At 34.7% G+C, this 22174-nt stretch overlaps 1 protein-coding gene across 4 annotated transcripts in view; it reads left to right on the top strand.

The window, feature by feature from the left end:
• NRK (Nik related kinase) overlaps window positions 1-20443 on the top strand; it is a 116706-nt gene extending 96263 nt beyond the window's left edge. For 2 of the 4 annotated variants that reach the window (XM_074358882.1, XM_074358884.1), the window contains exons 22-29: window positions 2401-2544; window positions 4465-4623; window positions 7612-7714; window positions 9308-9449; window positions 9734-9883; window positions 12663-12822; window positions 15501-15640; window positions 17312-20443. In XM_074358882.1, coding sequence (XP_074214983.1) covers window positions 2401-2544; window positions 4465-4623; window positions 7612-7714; window positions 9308-9449; window positions 9734-9883; window positions 12663-12822; window positions 15501-15640; window positions 17312-17407 — 1094 coding nt within the window. In that variant the 3' untranslated portion in view covers window positions 17408-20443. The remainder of the gene's footprint in view (window positions 1-2400; window positions 2545-4464; window positions 4624-7611; window positions 7715-9307; window positions 9450-9733; window positions 9884-12662; window positions 12823-15500; window positions 15641-17311) is intronic. The other 2 variants (XM_074358883.1, XM_074358885.1) reach the window with 2 other exon arrangements.
• The last annotated feature ends 1731 nt before the right edge of the window (window positions 20444-22174 follow it).

Below are 22174 nucleotides of genomic sequence, written 5' to 3'. Positions count from 1 at the left end.
TATTATGTTAGATTCAGGTGTGCAGCATAATGATTGGACATTTAAATACTTTATGAAATGATCACTATTATAACTCAAATAACTATCTACTTCTTAGACCTGGGTATCTGTCTCTTTCCCCAGGTTAGGGAAATTTTCAGCTATTACATCTTCAAATAAGTTCTCTGCCCCTTTCTCTCTCTCTCTTCTCTTTATGGGACCCCTATTATATGGATGTTAATATGCTTGATATTGTCCCAGAGGTCCTTAAACTATCCTCATTTTTTTTTACACTCTTTCTTCTTTTTTTCTGTTCATCTTGGGTGATTTTCGCTACTCTGTCTTCCAGATCACTGATCCATTTTTTTGTATTATGTAATCTACTTGTAATTCCTTTAATTTTTATTTCTGTTGTTTCTTTATCTCTGAATGGTTCTTTTTCATATTTTCTAGCTCTGTTGAAATTTTCTGTTCATCCATTCTTCTCCTCAGTTTGTGAACATCTTTAAAAATTATTATCTTGAACTCTTTATCAGGTAGATTGCTTATCTCATTTTATTTATTTCTTTTTCTAATATTTTATCTTGTACTTTCATTTGAAACATACTCCTTAGTCTCCTCATTTTGCATAATTCTCTGTTTTCACTTCTATGTTTTAGGTAGGTCTGTTGTATCTTCCCATCTTGGAGAAGTAGCCTTAGGTAGGAGATGTTTTGTGGGGTCCAGCAGCATACTCCCCTCTGGCCACCAGAACTAGATGCTCCAGGGGTGTCTCCTATGTGAGCTGTGTGTTTCTGTTGTATTAGGACCAAATACTGTGTGTGTGTTGATAGGTTGGGCTGTTCCCTATCCTGGCTGGCTACAAGGCTCTGCCTTATGTGATTGTTATGGGCCTGCTGCTCCCTGCATGGCTGGCTATGTAGCTCAGTGCCACACAACTGCTGCCAGCTTGCTTCTGGGTAGTGTAGACTCCTCACATGGCTGACTATGCAGCCTGGCAATTCCCAGCTGCTGTGGGTTCACTTGTGGGCAGGGCAGTCTTCCTATGCAAATGGCTGTGCAGTCTGGTGGTATGCAATTGTTGGGGCCCTGTAAGTGGATGAGGTAGGCTTCCAGTGCTAATAGGCAAGGGGGAGGATTCAAAAATGGTGCTTGTCAGGACTGATGTCAGCGTGGTAGAACAAAATCCCCAAAATGGTTGCTCCCAGTGTCTCAGTACCCTGGGGGTGTCCCAGTTGCCTTCTGCCTCTCCAGGGGGACTCTCCAAGATCAAGTGGGTCTGACCCAGGGACCTTTCAAACTACTCCCTCTGCCCTAGAAGTTGGAGCATGTGAGATTGTGTACATGCCCTTTAAGAGTGGAGTTTCTTTTTCCTATGGCCCTCTGGCTTTTCTGGATATAAGCCCCACTTGACTTTCAAAGTCAGATGTTCTGGGAGCTCATCTTCCCAATGTCAGACCCCTAGGCTGGGGAACCCAATGCGGGGCTTGGACCCCTTGCTCCTTGCGGAGGACCTCTGTGATTATGATATCCCTCTTGTTTGTGAGTCATTGACCTTGGGGTGTGGGTCCTTACTATACCACATCTCTGCCATTCCTTCCCATCTTGTGGCTCCTTCTTTATATCTTTATTTGTGGAAAATGTTTTCTGCTAGTCTTCAGGTCATTCTCATAGATAGTTGCTCTGTAAATAGTGGTGATATTGGTGTGCCCATAGAAAAAGATGTGTTCAGGGTCTTCCTACTACACCTTCTTGATCCTGACCCCCATCTGAAGTGAATTCTAACTTTAGTTCAGTCTTCTATTTTAGTCTTCTCGTTCAGGCTTTAAGCAGTGCTTATGTTTGAATGAATAGAGCCAGCAGACAAATAACAGTATAGGAATTTAGATATATGAAAGTAGGTACTAATTTTATAGGCATTTAGCAATGTAAGTTTTTTAATATATGAATGAACACAGAATCACTCAGTTTAAAACAATTTACATATAATTATTTTAAAAGCTTTAAAACCTTTAGTTATAGTTAGGAATGAGAGGCCAACTGAATTGGAGTCTTTACATGTGCTAAGTATGTTTAATATTTAATGGTAACTTTCAAAAGAGTTGATTGATTTTTATAAAGTTTGGAACATTACTAAAAGGTGCTGAGATATACATAAAATTCTATTTTTGTGATGTCACTCTAGACACCAGCCAGTAGATTTTTGCCAGAGGGTATTATCTTCTATATTTTAATGAAAATCAACTTGTTCTGTTGGTAGAGAGTTCATTTTTACACAAAATGATGTTAACACTAGCCTAAAATGATAAACTTTACCTTTATATAGATCAGCACACTGGAGTAGCAAAAATACTAATATAAATTAAATTATAAAAATGTAATCTGATCTAACATAACACTTTTCTTTTTATATACAAACAGGAGTGAATTTGCTGTTGGGAACGCGATCTAATCTGTATCTGATGGACAGAAGCGGAAAGGCAGACATTACTAAACTTATAAAGCGAAGACCATTCCGTCAGATTCAAGTTGTAGAGCCACTCAATTTGCTGATTACCATCTCTGGTTTGTTTAAGAACTAAAATTAGCTGAGTAATTATGCAGATTAATTAGGTTGCAAACTAGGCTAAAGACTTTTTCAGGTGAAAGTGTTCAGAGGAAAACACTTTAAATTTAACTTTTAATTGGGACACCAGGCTTTCCTACTTTTATTTTCTTATCTATTTACGGTTTAAACTTCTGACTGTCCTTTGGTGTCTGGATATTTGATTGTAATGCACCTGTCCTAGGTCAGAGATAAGAAAAACCATGTCATTTGCATCCTTTCAGGTCTTTTCTGAGTAACCGCTTACAACTTCACAACTCACAGCTTCACATGCCCATGCACACACGACCACACTAACCTCCACCATACACCTTTTTAAACTATGTGTCAGAAGCAACAAAGAACAAAGAGGACAATAATTGGGTAAAAATGAGACTCTGTCGTCTCTGGCGCAACCTTATCATAAGAGCCTACAGATAGGGTTGGTAAGAATAATGGATCCCCTAAGACCTCTTCATTATTCCCAGATAGTAGTTGAACTTCTTAGTCAGAGCCTGTACCTTTGAATATGAGAGAGGAAGTAAATGGATGTTAATAATTATTGTCATTAATAAACAGTACTTGGTATCAGGAAAGCACTAACATTAATGCTGACTGTAGGTAAAAAAATGACTGTTGAAAGATTAGGGAAAAAAATTTTAAATGGTTTGACTGTAGAATAAAATGATGTTAATCACAGTTATTTGCATGTGTTTATACACTTCCTGTCTATACCTAACAGCCCATGTTGCACGTTAATTAATGATTATGTATAGTCCTAAATATGATTAACTTTGCTTTAAGTTTTGGTTAGAGGAGAAAAATCTCTGTAGATATACTAAAGCTTCATCATTTTTTTGATTGTGTGTCATAGTCATTCATTAAAATTGCTTGAGGCACATAGAAGCAACATTTAGTTTTTGAAAGCATCTGGGTGGCTTATAGGCTGTACATCTGGATAACAGATTTCTTTACTTTTTATCCAGCTTTCTCTAACCCAAACGTACTCCTTTTAATGTTTAAGTTTCTCTTAAATGTGGATTATTTTGCATTAAATAGTACTGAGAACATCAGAGCAGACATATACCTAATAGTTTAGAGCTCAAATTTATTTTACCATTGAGGAATAGAATAGCAATAGATATAGATGCTTGAATTCTAACACTGCTTCAAGAAATGTCATGTAAAACATATTTAAGATTAATTACAGAAATAAGAATCTTACTGTTGGGCCTAGAAATCTTGTAATCATAAACCCTAAAAATGAGTATAAAGTCACTATCTTTAATGAAAATAAATGTGTTATTTTAATGGCTTGTTTTTCCTTAAGGAATTGTAAGAATTTGATGGGATTTACAATTAGAAAGTTAACATTAGAGATAAATTAGGTTGAGAAAAAATAATAAAACTGTTCAATTATTTTGTAAATATGCAGGAATGAAAGAGTACAGAGACCCATCTCCCTGGCCCTGAATGCCTAACAATCAATACATTTGACATCCTTTTCATATATACACTCTACCAGAGACAGCTTCTGGGTCTCTGAATCCCAGAAAGGTCATGACTTAGATAAAAGCCAAGCTATATATGAGTGGATAGTAATTCTGTTGCCCATACAGTGGCAGTCTTAACCTGTCCCAAAGAAGTATTTTACATTCCCTTCCACATAGGCAGCTGGTAGACACTTCTGCTATCTCTTTGAAGTGAGAGACTAAGAGAAACTTTGCAATCACATTTCCAAACTCTCAAGGGAAGACTCTGCTGCAGTGTCATTTTTTAAAAGTGCTTTTACTTTAATGAAAACATTTGATTAAGCAGGCAAAATATCTTTACCTCTTTTGTTCTTCTAATATATAAAAAATAGACTGAATTGAAACACTGCATTTTTTCTTATCTATCAGGCCGTAAGAACAGACTTCGGGTATATCATTTGACCTGGCTGAGGAACAAGATTTTGAACGATGACCCAGAAAGTAAAAGAAGACAAGAGGAAATGCTAAAGACAGAGGAAGCCTGCAAAGCTATTGATAAGTTGACAGGCTGTGAACACTTCAGTGTTCGTAAGTCCCATTTTATTTTTTTAATTGAAGTATAGTTAATTTGCAATGTTGTGTTAGTTTCTGATACACAGTTCTGCACTCATCTGTCAACAACTGGGAGTAATGTTATCCCATTCTGTTCTATTTCTGAGGCAAATTCCCTCTACTCTCAACCTTGGTTTTCTTCTTTTCTCTTTACTAATTGCCCACCAGACAGAACTAATGGCATAGGTAAGAGATATGTGGAATTATATCATATAATTGTTGCAGCAGTATATTTCTGTCTCAACAGATCATTTCTGTTCTGCATACAAAAAGGCTTTCCCAGAATAGGTTTCCATATGTGTGTATGTATGTACGCATACATCATTAAAGGTAGAAATAAGTACCCAGACAAATTAGGCATTAAATAAATATGATACTTTCTTCCAGTTTTGTGTATCACTACTTTCCTCCAAATCATATTATATAAATTTGGTAACCAGAGGTGAAAGATATTCCAAGATGTTAATCCAAAGTTTATGTAGCAGACCTACCTCTTACTAACTTGTCAACTTTTTAGTTCAGTAAGAGAGAGTTTACAAAAGTACTTATCTTTCAAATCTATGCTTTTGGTAAGCAGATGGACTAGTTTAGGTTTCTTGGCTGACGCCATTCCAACCCATCTCAGCTATAATAACAACCAAAAACACTTGTCCTACTGACAGGTGAAACAGTAGCATCTTTATATAGGAGGACAGCAACATAATCATATTTGCATGGTATTTTCATAACCTTCCAAGATCCACATAATAATGGACAGACACCAATTACTGCCATATAATAAAATTATTGGAAGTATTTGATTAACAGAGAATTCCTTTGCTTGTTGGAAGTTTATTAATCATGCTTCATTGACCTACTTCTGAACAGTTCAAAATAAAAAGAAAGCACAAGCTAGACTCAGAGAGACAGAGAAGAGAGCAAGAGTGAGAGCGAAAGAAGGGAGAGGAGGGGGAAATTCTTATATATTGGTCTCAGATGAAGTTTGGCTAGAGAAGACGGAAACAATGTTCCTGCCAAGGAAGAAGGGTTTAGCACAAAGTATAAATCTAGCAGTAGGATAACATATTCCATAAGAGTCAGAGGTCTATCCAAGAGCAAGTATATACTTTCTGTACATTTCTCTTTTTTAATTAAAAAATTCTGTTCAAATAATTTACATACCATGAAATACACCTGTTTAAACTATACAATTCAGTGATTTTGGTATGTTTATTGAGTTGTGTAACCATCACCATGATCTAATTTTCATCATTGCAAAAAGAGACCTCACAGCCATTAGCAGTCACTCCACATTTCATTCCTCTTACCTCATTCCCCTCACAGCTCTAAGTAACCACTGATCTACTATCTTTGCTATAGATTTGTCTTTTCTCCATGATTCCAATGGAATCATACATTATATAGTCTTTTGTGACAAGCTTCTATCACTTAACATAATGTTTTCAAGATTCATCCATGCTCTGATCTGTACAACATGTATCAGTATTTCCTGTTTATTGCTGAGTAGATTTGCATTGTATAGATATATCACCTTTTGTTTATTGAATTTTTTATACATTTTTTATACATTTGCACTTTTTCCACTTTTTGGTTATTAGGAATAATGCTGCTATGAACATTTTCATACATGTTTTTGTACATGGGAATGCATGATTTTTTTTCTCTTGGATAGTACTGCCAGACTGTTATTAAAAGTAGCTGCACTATTTTACATTGCCATAAGTATGAAGATTCCATTTTTTTCTTTATCCTTGCCAACACTTGTAGATGTTGGTCTTTTGATTCTAGCCATCCAAGTGGGTATAAAGTGACTTCTCATTCTAGTTTGATTTGCATTTCCCTGATGGATAATGTTGTTGAGCATCTTTTCAAGTGTTTATTGGCCATTTGTATATCTTCCTTGGGTTATTTACCATTTTGTTGTTGAGTTGTAAGCATTCTTTATATATTCTGGATACTAGACCCTTATCAGATATATGATGTACAAATATTTGTTCCCATTCCATACATTGTTTTTTTCACTGTGTTGATAGTGTCATTTAATACATAGAAGTCTTCATTTTAATGAAACCCAATTTATCTTTTTCTTTTGTTGCTTATGCTTTTGGTGTCAAATATAATAATCTAGTGCCATGAAGGTTTATTCCTATATTTACCTCTAAGAGTTCTATAGTTTTAGCTCTTACATTTAGCTCCTCGATCCATTTCGAGTTAATTTTTTATATGGAATGAGGTAAGAGGCACAACTCATTCTTTTGTATGTGAATATTCAGTTGTCCCAGTACCATTTGTTGAAGAGATTATTCTTTCCCTATTGAATGGTCTTGGCATCACCAACCATAGATGTATAGATTTATTTGTAGAATATCAATTCTGTTCCATTGATCTATGTGCTTATCCTTATGTCAGTACAACACTGTTTTGATTACTATAGGTTGTAGTTAAGTTTCAAAATTGGGAAGTATAAGTCTTCCAACTTTGCTTTCCAACTTCGATTTTCAAGATTGTTTTGGCTATTTGAGGCCTCTTCCAATTCCATGAATTTTAGGATCAGCATTTCCATTTCTGCATAAGAGACCATTGGAATTTCAATAGAGATTGTGTACACTGAATCTGTAGATCACTTTGGATAGTATTGTCCTCTTAATGGTAAGTCTACCTATCCATAAACAGAGAAAGTGTTTCTATTTATTTAGGTTTTCTTTAATTTCTTTCAGCAATGTTCTGTAATTTTCAGTATACAATTTAGAGTGTTCTTGAAGGCTAATGTATATACTCCATAAAACTATACACTATTTTTGTCACCTTCTTTTGGGCATCAAATTGTAGCCAAATAGCTTTTCTAAAAATATATGATCTATGCTCTTACATTGTGCTTATGATATTTTCAATGACAAATACAAATACTTGAGTGTTCTTGTTAACTCTGTGGTATTGCTACTTCTTTGTGTTTTATCACTGTAGTCCAACATGAAGAAACAACGTATATTGCAATTGCTTTGAAATCATCAATTCACCTGTATGCATGGGCACCAAAGTCCTTTGATGAAAGCACTGCTATTAAAGTGAGTGGTCTGCTTATTCTTTGTTTTTTCTTTTGAGAAATTGTAAACAGAATAGTATTTTGGAATATAGTAGCAGAAATATATACAGTTCTTCTACAGTTAATGTAATTTGAATATACCATGTCAATAATTATCGTTTAACCCTTTTTTAGACAATTCACAGGCACCACAGCAAGGGAGAATGTGAGGGAAATCCCTGACCCTTCCCCTTACAGGAACCTCCCCACCACTTCCTCACTCCCAATTCCTGTAGTCAACATGAAGACCTTCTCTTCTAAAGCCCCCAAAACAGGTTTTGGGTGCCACCCCAATGACTTGAAGCTGAGAACATCCCTGTTCTCTCTTAGTGGGGGGTGGAGAGCAGAGGGAAGGTAAGGAAAGATGTGACAATGGTAGAGGGATGAGGGAAGAGAAGGCCTATGCTCTAATTACCAGGGCTATAATAGATGGGGATGGGGAGGAAAGGGTGGATCTATATTCCTTCCAAGCTGGATCTCTAAACACATTTTTCTCTAGAACTATTGCAAAGAATGGTGGTTAGGCTTATTTGGATTATGAGTAATTAATATTTCCACTTTTATTATGGTTTAACTGAACTTCTATGGATCACCCTCTTAAGGTAACCATTTAGTGTCCCAAACAATTAAGTTGCTGATGATTTTTTAATCACACCTCATAAACTGGGGATTATTTTTATCTTTGTTATCTTTTTATAATGCTCCAGAAATCAACATAAACAGGATTATTTTGTATTTGTTTTATAGTAATAAAGACTGATTAATGAGCTGGCAGCATTACATAGAGTCCAGTAGCTTCTAATCTGAGGTGTATATAAGAATCATCTGGAGCATTTGTTAAAAGTTTAGATCTCAGACCCAACCCTGGGCCAAATTAGTAGGTCTGGAGTGGGGCCTGGGAATCTATATTTTTAGCAAACATCTCAGGAGATTTTGAACTGGTTGGTCCATGGACTTTTTTTTATACAAAGCACCAATCATGACATATCATGATAGACCCCAGCAAAGTATTCATGAAATACTTTTGTATCTTAGGTCACATGTGTTTACATGGTATATTTTGTAGGCCAAAACATCACATGTATAAGATAAAGACAGGCTAATTTTTAAGACTGCCCCTCAATGTCTATTTACACAATAAACGTGTTCTTTTATAAATAGCACAAACTACTATATAGAGAGTCTGGGTCTGTCCTGACACAGATCACATCCCTGATCTGATCTCCGTAAATTGGGCTTTGGGTCAGCTGTCAGTATTTGGATATGGGTTTGTTCTTGGGTGTCTGCTGATTGGTCAGAGCTACCTGGTATGGAGCTGGAAAGCAAAGAAGGTAAGTACCAACAATCTGTCTAGTCTGATACACAGTTCCTGGTCCAAGTCCTCACTCCAGTTCTTGAATTCCACCTCATGACTACAGTATGGTGAAACCTGTGATGTCCAGTCCTCTACTGTGACCTGAACTTGGCAATGAAACCTGTTTGACTTTTTGTTTCTTTGGACTAGGAACCATAGGAGCCTAGAGTACATCCAGTCTATGGTAGGTTAACATGTCTGGCCTTTTTCATTCCCTACCAAGTATGCATTGATCAATCAGCAGACTCCGAAGGAGACTACATGTCCTATGAAGCCTATATACGAATACTGGCAAAAATACAGGCAGCTGATCCAGCTAACCGGTTTAAGAGACCAGATGAGCTCCTTCATTTGCTGAAGCTCAAGGCAAGGAATTTAAAGACAGCAAACAGTGCAGAGCCATACAAGGCTCTTATGGTCATTGGAGATTTGGTCTTCGAAGGAAAACTCAGTATTTAGAACCTGAATATAATTGCTCTTATTCTAATAACAGACCTAACAAAAGTTCTAATACATAGGTCTCTAAATATATTATAATTTAAAAAAATCATTTTGGGTTTTATAAACCTGCTAAGCAAAAGGGTGGGGAATTCACCTTAGACAGAGTGTCATTTTTGGCCTTTTGGCCGTATTTGGTTTTATATCTACAGGTATTTCCAACACTTGGTCATAAGCCAGTGACAGTTGACCTGGCTATTGGTTCTGAAAAAAGACTAAAGATTTTCTTCAGCTCAGCAGATGGATATCACATCATTGATGCAGAATCTGAGGTTATGTCTGATGTGACCCTGCCAAATAACGTAAGATCCCTAGAAATTATTGTGTAACAGAATTTGAGTATTTCCAACTGTCAAAACTCTGAAAGGTTTAAAAATATGATTATCAACATCTATGCTAGAACTGAGACCTAAAAGATAAGTGTAGAGGGACAGAAAGTAGTAATGGATAAACAAAAATCACTGATGGTTTCTCAGCCCAGAGAGATAAGTCTGTTCTACAGGTAGATTTTGTCTGACACAGTATTTTTTTAAATAAATACAGTTTACATGTAAAAATCTGAATTTCTGTTGATAAACCAATGATCTGACAACATCAGACCCACATTACTATTTGGCCATAATCAACTGGAATCAATTCATGCCTGCTCCCTTTTAGATGGGATGTATGCTGTACATTCTCTCTCCATCTAACTTTATGTATTTATAATAACTGGCCCTAGTAAACATGAATTTGCAATCCTTGCTTTAGTCCTCTACACCTAATAATGCATTGAGAGATCTTTTAAAATTATGACATCAGTATTGCAGCATTATTATATGTATCCCCCTTCTTTATCCAGATGGTAGTACTTTAACTGTGATATATAGCAAATTATCATATAGTTTTCTCTTATAGTATAAATTATACTTAGAATTTATGATCAAAGGATTCAGCATTTTAAAATCTAATGTATGACAACTCTTCAATAATTATAAATATGAAAGCATGGCACATTTAAAATATGGATAGTTGTAAAAAATACTGTACACATCATTTATATAAAGAGCTTGGTGATAACATCATAACCCTCCCACACACATACCATACATAATATAATTCCACTGTGTCTCAAATTTGATGGTAGAACTGATGTTTGTCCTATTGAAAATTGTATTTAAAAGGAAGGGCTGAACCAACAAATCTCTGCTTCATCCTTTTTTAATCCCCCATTTTGTCGACCACTAATGTTTTAGCAGTTAACATTATACAAAATCAAGGAGAAAATTTTATGTACTTCTAAATCACTTTAGTAATGATATTTTACACAGCTTTCAGAATTATATCTCTGAAAATTAAATGGATCAATTGTCAGATCATTAGTGAAGACATTTAAAAAACATTTTGGACATATGTAACAGTCTAATTAGCTGATCACTCAGTTGTCACCTATGATTATATAGAAATCACCATTTATAATGTAGAAAATACTGAATGAACCAAGCCTAGCCAAAGCCACTTAGACATGAGTTCAGGTTAATTTTGATATAAATATTATAGTACTCTTCACTTGGAGCATCTGCCTTTGCTTCCTGTATCTTATTTTTTATGTCATATCAGATAGCTTTTATTTTGGAGCTAGTGCATTATTGAACATCACAATATTGGTCCAAGTTTATATATATTTGAAAAGTTATTCAAGAAGTTTGAATCCTGTGTTCCACTTGACTACTAAGCAAGGAGAATTATTTTCTTTTGAAGCAATCAATTAATTATTGTGGAAGCAAGAATGAAAGAAGATGAGTCTTTTTTTAATCATTTAATCATTTTCTGGCCTAATTAAGATACCTTAAGTGTATTCAAAAATAGAATTTTTAGCTACATGCCCTAGTGTCTTGACCCATTAAAAAAGAAAGGACTCTAATATAAGCAAGAGGATAGTGTCTTCTGAAACAGAATGTACTAAAAATAATATTTTTCCAAGAGTGCTAGACAGAAGCTGTAAAGCAACAAGGGAGCCCTGTATGCTAAAGAATATCTTGTTACTTCAGGAATCATCTGAGAAGCAAGAGAATTACCTCTGAGGCTTTCTGCATTTACAGCAGTCCAGTTTTATTCTAAACAAAATTTTTTTGTGACAGTCTTTTTTCTTGCAATTTCTTTTTCTCTCTTCCTCCATCTCTTTTTCTGATTCACTTACTCATGCGAGTACCCAGGGAACGCATTAAAATTGCTTTTCGCCTTTGGATCCCCATTTTAGTTTTAAGAATTGTTGTTGCTGAGACATGGCCTCAAGCACTTGGCCTGAGTACGCTGGGTTTGGCAAGTATAGTTTCTGACCTTTTTTCTAATAACTTGCTAATTTGAGACATGATAGAGGAATTAATTGTTCATGTCTTAGGAGAATGCAATTAATGTGACAACATCTGTAAGCAAATTCTGTCATGTTGTTTTATGCATTATGAGATTTAGGAATTGTTAAGTATTTCTTACTGTTTCATATTATGTCATCTAATATATCTCTGAATTTGTGTATTGGAGATGTTTTAAGATTATATACATTAGATAAGAAATTCTACATTTTTTTGTGAAGGAAGGATGACTTACATTTCAAGCAGTGAAGAATATTATAAGGCTGCCCCTTGTAAACATTTAAGCTCAAGCTATTTTTAAGTTAATTTTTAATTTCTGATATGAATGAATTTGTTGATAACCAGTGATTTTGTATTTGTTACTTGGTTCACATATTCCTTACTAAAGTATTCATTGATATGCTGAAATGAATCTGAAATCAAACAAGTAATGTTTCTTCTATCATCATACATAATTTCAATGAATTTCTCTGTGTTGGAAATATATCTCTACTTTTTTTCAAAGTCTTCTCCTAAATATAAAAGAATATTAAACAATGACAACTTTATGACACAGGGAAAGCTCTTTTCAAGTGTTGGATAGCATGCTGTTTAATACTGAAATAGAAGTTTCTCTCCTCCCTGTACTTTGAACTCCTTTTTGGTCTTTATTGCTCAGCCAAACTGCTTCATTTAAAAGTAGTAGTGATAAAATGTTGGACATATAAATCCTTATGAAACATAATTCCAGCCCCTGGAAATCATTATACCACAGAATATCATCATTTTACCTGATTCCTTGGGAATTGGCATGATGCTCACCTTCAATGCGGAAGCCCTTTCTATGGAGGCAAATGAACAACTCTTCAAGAAGATCCTTGAAGTGTGGAAAGACATACCATCTTCAGTAGGTATGTATAAAATCTTTCCCCTTTCAGATGATCCCAGAGAAGCTTCTATTTCCTGAAGTATCACTTTTTTCTCAAGGCATATAAGGTTAATTTGGGATACTGCATACTTACTCCCTGTAAAGTGGTATGTGGATTTGTCTTCTGTTTAATGAATTCACAAAGCTGCTACAAAGAAACTGATTTTGGTTGTTTTAGTTGTTTATTTTCAATAATCATATTATTACAGTAGGAAAGTAATTCCTTTCCCCAATAATCTATAATTTTATTTTAACTCCCTTTGCTTGCAGATTTTACACAGATGTTGAAAATGCTTCATTCCATCACACTGATTTTGGGGGTTTACCTTTATCTTAGGAGACTGCCAAATAGTCATAAGAGAAGAGCAAAATGTTTCCATTTTATATAGTCAATAGTGTTCTGCTTAGCAAGTAATATTCCTGAGAAGAATCAAATACAAACTGAATATGTGATACATTGGTTGTTGCTAAGATTTCATCATCCTTCATTTACAAAAGAGATAAATATGACTGACTGGAATGACTATTAGGTACTGCCCAGATGGCAACATAAAGAAAACTGCCTTTTCATCTTCATTAGGCCAGGACATTTTTTTCCCCTTCCTGACCAATGGAGGACTGCTGATCTGGGAAATCTGAATAACCTGAGACTCTTATATATGTCTCTGAGGCTTCGTAACTGCAGAGGTGATTCTAGATAGGGAACAGAATAATGCATATGAACAGTAAAAATATTAGAGCAGAATGATTTGGTGGAAGATAAATGTTCCTGGAAGAAGGAGAAGTTTAATGAAGCAAATAAAGGAGAAAGGAGAGGGAGAGGCAGAGAGAGACAAAGAGAGAAGGAAGGAAGGAGGGAGAGAAGGAAGAAAGGAGGGAGAGAAGGAAGGAAGGAAGGAAGAAAGGAAACAAGCAAGGAAGGAAGGAAACAAAGAAGGAAAGGAGGGAAGTAGGGTGAGAGACAGAGAGAAAAGTAGTTTGTTAATAGAGAAGCCAGAAGCTTCTGAAATCTCTAAAAATGGATAAATGTGATCCTCATGTGGCTTTAAGTTTGAAAGAACTTCTTTTTAATGGACATTTTTTTCATTATGAGATGATGGCACTTTGCATTGCATCTGCAGAATCCTTTCTTTTTGCATACATAGTGTTAAGGATTGTCCTGAAAACCTCCTCCAATTTCTTCAAACAGGTAAGAACTCACAGAGGTTTTAAAACCATTTTATGACAGAAGGTAAATGCTTACAATGTAATTGACAGATCTGGGACAAAAGAAACTGAAAATAATGAATCTTGTTCTAACCTTTACAGTGATCGTGATCAATATATTAATCAGAAATTGGAATAAGAAAATTCAATTCAAATAGGAAACTAAACCCCTATATTTGTGACACTAGATAATTGTAGGAATCAAAGAGGTCTTAAAAAGTCATTTGGTACAGCTCTTGTCCTTTAGCAAGACAACTTCTGATCTAAAACAAAAAACTATTTTAAGTCACTAAATTTTGAAAAGTATGTCTCTCCGTTTAAAATAAATTTATAGCACTACGAGAACACAATTATTTTGGTCTGTGTATTAAGGGTATTTTGAGAGTAAACTAAAGACTTCATTATAACACTAATATTAAGAAAATCAATTACTCTTATTTTCTGTCTAAAAGCAACTGCTTTGTTATTTAAAACTAACCTAGATCCAGATTTCCCCAATCTAAATTTTACATTTCCTTGAGATGTAATAAATGTTTTCACTAATAGCATCATCACTTTGAATTTACAAACAAATATAGGGAGACTTAGCAATCACAGCAAGTATCATTAAGCATTCCCAACCAAATCATTGGATTCCATCTCATATGCAAGCTGGCTCAGTAGCTACGTTAAGTGGCAGATTAATGTGTTTCAGAATTAAGGTGGAAATTATGTAATGCCATATGAACTGTGTACTTGGACTCAACAAGTAGATTGTGCATTAAGTTTACAAATTTTTGTTCTATATGGTTGTTGAAAAACATACTGCTACCTATGTCAGAAAATACTTAACAGCACCAGCTGACTATATGGCTATTTAAATAATTAGGTTTTCTGCTTTAAAGCATGGTTCAAAAGTTAAAATCTCAATAAAAATTTCCTGAGCTAGAGAAAGGCTTAACAGTATCAAGTTAACTTTGGTTCTGTTTATAACATGGTAATTAATTGAATTACATTAAAGTTGATAAAGTCATTATTTAAGCAAGTCTTTTTTGAGTTTTCAAGAGTTAGTCAGATTTCCATGTATGTCACTCAAGCACAAGTGCAAACCCTTACAAGACATTATACCTCAACTAGACTGTAAAATAAAGAATGCTGTGGCTAGATTTGACTTTATACAAACAGAATCAAATTAATCCTTAACCTTTTCTGTGGAATTGGAGAATATGAATACAAAAATTTACTGCAATCTGGTTATTCAGCATTGGTCACAATGGTGATAGTACATAGCTGGTTTGAATACCACTGTTGAGCAGCATAATGGCCAAATGACTTAGAAGGAGAAAAAAAGAAGAGTGTATTTACCTGAACCATAATAATGTCCCTCTTAATGATCAAAATGTTGACTGTGGTTATAATTTTCTATCACTGATAGAAAGATTTTGTGTTTTCCTGATTTTTAAATTTTTATTGTAGCTTATGAGTGTTCTCAGCGAACCACAGGATGGGGCCAAAAGGCCATTGAAGTCCGCTCTTTGCAATCAAGGGTTCTGGAAAGTGAACTGAAGCGCAGGTCAATTAAGAAGCTGAGATTTCTGTGTACCCGAGGTGACAAGGTATAGCTTACATCACCCAGTTAGACAAAAATAAAGCAAATGATAAAAATTAACTAAGGAAAGTTATATCCTTTTCTTTCTGACTATAAGTATATTTATGCTATATTTCCCAAATTGGCATAGTATTGATGAAGACAGTTTTGCAATTTACATTGGAAACATTGACTTGGTAAATGATGAAATTTGATTTCAAAAATAAATCATTTTCAAAAAGGTAAAAATTCTAATTATATCCAAAGCAAAGCTTAGCCTTTATTTTATTTATTACAAATTCCATTATTGTCTTTGATGCATAGTTCTTTCATGTTCATATTAATATGATATTTTGAAAAAGAATACTTGAGTAAATCTGCCTTTTATAGTTTTCAACATAATCTAATAACAGAAGGGAAAAAGTACTTATATTTCTTAACACCTAATTACATGGTAGAGTTTGTACTAAATACTTTAGAAACTATCACATTTAATCTTCAAAGTGGGTATTATTATGTCCATTTTACAGGAAAGAAAAATAAAATCAAGATTTGACAATTATTTGTGTAATGCAATCAGTTTTAACCAATTTAGAGAGTTTAGATGGAAAATGAATTGCATGACATCATTACAGCCCCTAAGTATTATGAGGAATAACAGTGATGAAATAATCCTAATAGGACTAGGAAAAATTCTTATTTGGAAGAGATTGCAGAGGATTTAAATTAAAATCAGAACAAATAGGATATTGCATTGGGCATCAAAGAAAGGTACTGGTTTGCAATATGAAGAGATATAATGGCAATAACAGTATTTGAGGTCAGATAGACCTAGGACACAGTCCTGGCTCTTGCCACCTAAGTGTAAGAACCTGAAAGTTTGATTAATCTCTCTAAGCCTTAGTTTCTTCACCTCAAAAATGGGAATAGTAATAACTGGGGAAAAATTCTGAAAATTATTGACAATGGGTATATAGTAAGCATTTCACAGATTGCCTGGCACATAAAACATGCTAAGGGTAGCTAGTGTTATCATCATCATCATCATTATGTCACACACCCTCCTAAGCATATCCATTGCGGATGCTGAACGTCTTAGTCCTAACAAAGAGGCCTCTATTACTTATGTTCATCTACTGTTCTAATTTTCTTTATGGCACAAACCATATTTACACAATATATTCCTCTCTAAGCCAATTGGTTTAGCTCATTATATCAACCTATTGATGTCAGTCTACTCCACTGAAATGAAAATCACACCAAGTAGAAAATTCCAGTGGCCACTTAAACACCAGCAACAATAAGAAACAACATCTAAATAATATAATATTTTCCACATATTAAAAGAAAAAGGAAACCCAACTTGAGAAAAGTTGATTGTTTTAAAGAAAAGGGGAATTGTTAACCAAACCAATCAAGAACTTTAACAGATCAATGCCATCTATAATAACCTACTCTTATTTAAACTAAATGAAGTACAGTTATATAGAATAGAGTAAAAGGTTATTTTTTTAATCATAATTTAGACTCTATACTAAATTCTTATTCTTTAATCTGAGGAAACCCTGTTCTGAAAAACAGTATGGCTTAATATTTTAATTGGTTGATGCATGTAAATTGAAGTTATAGTTGTATCTATCAAATATAAGGTTGCACTGTATTAAATATTTACTGATGGTGTCTCTTTCTCTTTTTAAAGCTGTTCTTTACCTCTATCCTGCGCAATCGCCACAGCCGGGTTTACTTTATGACCCTTGGAAAACTTGAAGAGCTCCAAAGCAATTATGGTGTTTAAAAGATTCCAGTGACTTATTGTAACATTTATAAACATCATAAATATGCAATTTGCATTTTTTAATTTCTGAGATTAAACGAGCATTCAGTTTTATTGTTAGGGAAAAATTAAATCAGATACTTTACTTTTAATGTAGCACAGAATAGTTCTAATGAGAAATGCAGCTTTATATATAAAATTAACTATAGCAAGCTCTATGTACTCCAGAGGTGTACAATGTCTTTTGCACAAACTTTGTAACTTTTGTTACTGTGAATTCAAACATTACTCTTTGGACAGTTTGGACAGTATCTATATTCAGATTTTACAACATGGAGTTAAGAAACCTGTAATGAGTTAGATTCTAAGCAGCTTTCAAAAGAACTGGCCCTGAATGAAGTGGGGTTTTTTACTGAAAAAAATAAAAATAACAACAAACCATATGCAAATTTGCAAAGTCATATAAAGAACCAAAGGTTACATTATGAAATGAAAATAATAAACCAGACTAAGGCTGAACAACCTGCATGCCTGGAGAATGCTACAGTGATAAAGGGCAAAAGGCCACCCATCATCCTCATTGCTCCATGACAGTTAAGCCTACAGTTAGAGACCAATTGTGTTCTTTTTCACCCCATGTTAAACTGGTTTTCTTCTGATAAGAAGAAAGGAAGAAAGCCTCAGATGCTTGATTTTCCTCAGAAACCCCAAAGATGTGCAATAGCTGTTTTTAAAAACCACCGAATAATACACTTTGCAAGCCTGAATACAGGACTGAACTCGTATATGCATGTACTGTAGAGTGAGTTTTGTTTTTTTAATACTTTAAAGTAGGCGTCAAATTCTAGCCCCAAAGACAGATTGGTTCATTTATCAAAATTCTTATCTGGCTAACAGTGTGACCATCAGACAGGATTAAATATTTTCCTGATCCCAGATTAAACTATGTAAAAATTTCCCTCCACTTATTAAACAAAAACAACAAAATGTAACTACAGAGAGTTTTGGCTGCTAATACTTGTGTGTTTCATATTTCTATTTCTGTAAAATCAGAAATTAATCTAAAATTGTGAAGTCTTTAGGTAAGGACTTAATGTAATAGGTAAGAAAAAAATGAAAAGATTTTGAAAAAGGTGACTTTCATCAAATACCTACGTCTACAAATTTATAGTAGTGAAAATCATGCTAGTGCATCACCCCATATGTTATAGACGCCATAGATAGGTGGTGTTTGGTCACCTATGGTAACTGCTACCTGGTGAAAAGCATAATTTCTGCATATCCATCCTCAATACCATGGTTAGTTCTGGAGCAATAGAGAAGCAACAGAACTACCACAAAGTATACCTCAGTATAATTCCTCTAGTTCTGCTTCTAAAATTGGAAGACAGTGCTAGTGGGATAATAATTTTCAAGCTACCTGGTTAACCAAAATACAAAAGCAGCTGACTATGTGTGATTTCATGATAGCACATTATTTCTTGGCACCTTGGTGCCAGGAATGATGATTTGGATTTTCCTAACAACTTATATCAAGAATGTAGTAGCTCAATAATGAGAATTTAGGAGAACCTGAATCCATGAATTAAAGAAATAAATGTGATTCACATTTCTGTTACTGTGACACAATAATGTGATCTTAAAACTGGCTTATCCTTGAGTGTTTACAACTCGAATGACTTTTTAAATGCAGTAGTTTAAAGAGAAAACAAACTTTTATGTCAAATTATTTCCTTAGAAGTAGTCTTCATTATTATAAATTTGTACACCAAAAAGGCCATGGGGAACTTTGTGCAAGTGCCTCATCGCTGAGCAAATGGAGCTTGCTATGTTTGAATTTCAGAAAATTTTCTCATTTAAGTAGCATGTAGAATTGAGTCTTTTAAGAATTCATTTTTCTTCATAATATTTACTCAGAGTTAAGGTTCAAAAATAAGCTTTGTCTTAAAATCGTATTTTTAATGCAGTAACACAGTAAACTATTTTAGGAAGTCAACTCCCATTGCGCTCTGTGGCTGTTATTCTAGTAAACACACTCAATAGCAAACTGAATCTATGGAGATGTCCCAAAGTAAACAAGCAAGAGAGATTGTAAATGTGTAATTGAGCTTTAAATGATAATGTGCTAATGAGGAAAGGAAGCTGAGCACATGTTAAGAAGGGAGATTGAAATATTGGGTAGCCAAATAGAAAGGACTGAAAATATTTAAAGTGGTTTGTAGGTAGTGACTATTTTCAACTTAGATGTTAATCTATCTGGAAGTTTTACATCCCTTGCCAGCTGAAATCAGAAAGTGAAGGGACAATTGAATTTCATAGTCAGTGCACAGTAATAGAAGAAATTATAACTACACCTCACCTTGTAGCAGCAGCACTTGGAAACCCTGGCCCATCACAGAAGCATTGAGAGGGGGTTCCTGAAAAGCCAAATTCTCTAGCCCTGTGATTTGAAGCATGAAAGTTCTGACAAGTTGTGGGTCGCATTGGGACTGAGTACAGTTTTATTTTAGTGTACTTTAGTTTTTTCACCAAAGGCTTTGTTTAAAATAAAAGGCATTATTGGAAATATTTGAAAATTAGAAAATGATATGTAAAAAGGGCTGATAAGGAAAATTCAGAGTGATTAGGTCGCTTGAAGTAAAGTCAGAGCCCCAGTGGAAACAGGACAGAATAATCATTGAGACTGTAAAATAGACAAAGCAGAAATCACACGTGTGTACACACAAGCACACACACAAAACATTAGAATGCATAATTTTTAGTATTTTCAATGCTACCAGTTTCTAGATAAAATAATCACTAAGTGTTTTCTGCCAGGACTCATTTCACTGAGATAGTATCCTTAAAACTAGGAATAATACCACAAGCATTCAATGGGATCTTTTAAGTAATCTTCAATTCCTTTCAAAACCGTGCCTACTTAAATTGATTTGTATTCAATCTGTGCTCTAACTTTAAAAATCGTTGAAATAATCTTTGAGACTGCTAATTGTTTCATCAGAAAGCCTGCAATGAACCATTGTTAAACCTCTAAAAATAAAATTTTTAAAAAATTTATTGGTTGATGTCATTATTTGCAGTGTTACTCATCTAAAACCTCAGAATTAGGACTCATTCAAGGAATATTCATTTCTTTAAAGTGTGAAATAATGCACTGATTGGAAGGTGTTTGGGGTTCTGCCTGTTGTTCCATTAGGAATTCTGGCCAAGGAGGGGTCTATTGATCTGTCTAAAATCTTTCTGGAAACAGTGGTGGAATTAGAAACTGATTAATTTTCCTCTAAACATATGGGACTCTACACAGACACACAGACTCGCATGGTGTGGGTGAAACAAAAGCAAATTTTAATGCTGACTTCCTTCCCATCCCTTCCCAGTGTCCTGAAGTCCAGTGGGTAAGAAAGAGGAGAACCTTTATCCAGAGAGAGGAGTAAAGATTTATAGTTTATTAGCATTTGAGAAAGGGTTTAGTGCAGAGTGACGGTGGAAAATGGAAGATACAGTAATCATGGAAGATTGTCAAGGAAGCTGAGTCCTTCAGTTGGGGTCAGAAGAGGAATAGCACTTCTCTCAGCCGGTCACAAAAGAATTAGATGAAAGATCCCATGGAGATCTTATTGTCTTGGAACACTCTGGAGAGATATTCATCAAGCTTTTCTGTTAGGGCCAACAAGGTGTGGTCCAATTTTTCAACTAGGTGGCATTCAGGAGTTGGATTACCTGGACATGACAAGCTTGCCCAGGCCAAATTCAAAGTGCTTCATTACAGTCAAATTGACTCATTCACCTTGATACTTAGGATCCATAGACTTCAACCACTTTAAGGGACAGTGTTACGAGCCAAGGAACAAAATATCATCACAGATTGGAATTAGAATGGGCAGTGTGATGCCCCAAGACTGAGAGAAGGTATTATCCTGGGGACCCTTTACCAATGCATGAGACAGGGTAGGTCATGAGTAGAAATTGCTATTACTAACTTTATCACTCTCAAAGGGAGTAGTGGGTTTACAGACTCCAACACTGCAAGTCTATTAATAATTTTTTTCCAATATAATAACACTCTTTTATTTATAGGCCCTTTGGCTCTCACCTAAGGATATTCAAGTTGAGTGTGGCTACTTTTTAATAGGCAGCTAATGTATTAAAGACCAAACATGTTTCAGAAAACCTTGTCATATGTCACATTTTATGTTTTTTACAATCATGACAACTGATTTAAAAAGAATAATTCCTAAGGGAGTAAAATTGATTCTATGTGGATTTATGTTTTCAGAAGCTAGTGCACAACCTACTTTGTAGTTGAATACAAAATCAGATTTGGGATTAACTTTTTTTTATAACGTTGCCATCTAATGTGTCAAAGTGCCTCATTTGATGCTTATACAGCAAGGGCTCGATTAAAATATGAGTTGAAAGGGCAAAACAAGCCTTTTTTGCTTTGATTTTCCCCTGTGCTTTTTAATTTACAGCAGCCTAAAATTAAAACTCACAAATCCATTTGTTTCATCAAAGTACCATCCGTGTTCCAGTGACCAAAAGATAATGACCTATTTTGGGTAACTTCAAATGATTTTACCTCGCAAACCTGAGATGAAACAAAGGATAGGTCAAAATAACATTAAAATTAAAACAGTGGGGTTTTTTTAAAAGTTTTATTTACCTTTAAAATCAACACATAAGGGACCACTATGTCCCAGCAGTAATTGCCCAAGGATCATGAGAAATGACAAAGGTTATTTAATAACATAAAACAGCACAAAAACAAGCCATCTAACTGCTTGTTTT

The sequence above is a fragment of the Camelus bactrianus genome, chromosome X (genome assembly GCF_048773025.1).
Source record: "Camelus bactrianus isolate YW-2024 breed Bactrian camel chromosome X, ASM4877302v1, whole genome shotgun sequence".
NCBI lineage: Eukaryota > Metazoa > Chordata > Mammalia > Artiodactyla > Camelidae > Camelus > Camelus bactrianus.
Note: the sequence above shows the minus strand (reverse complement) of the source record. Positions and strands in the feature narration are given on the sequence as shown.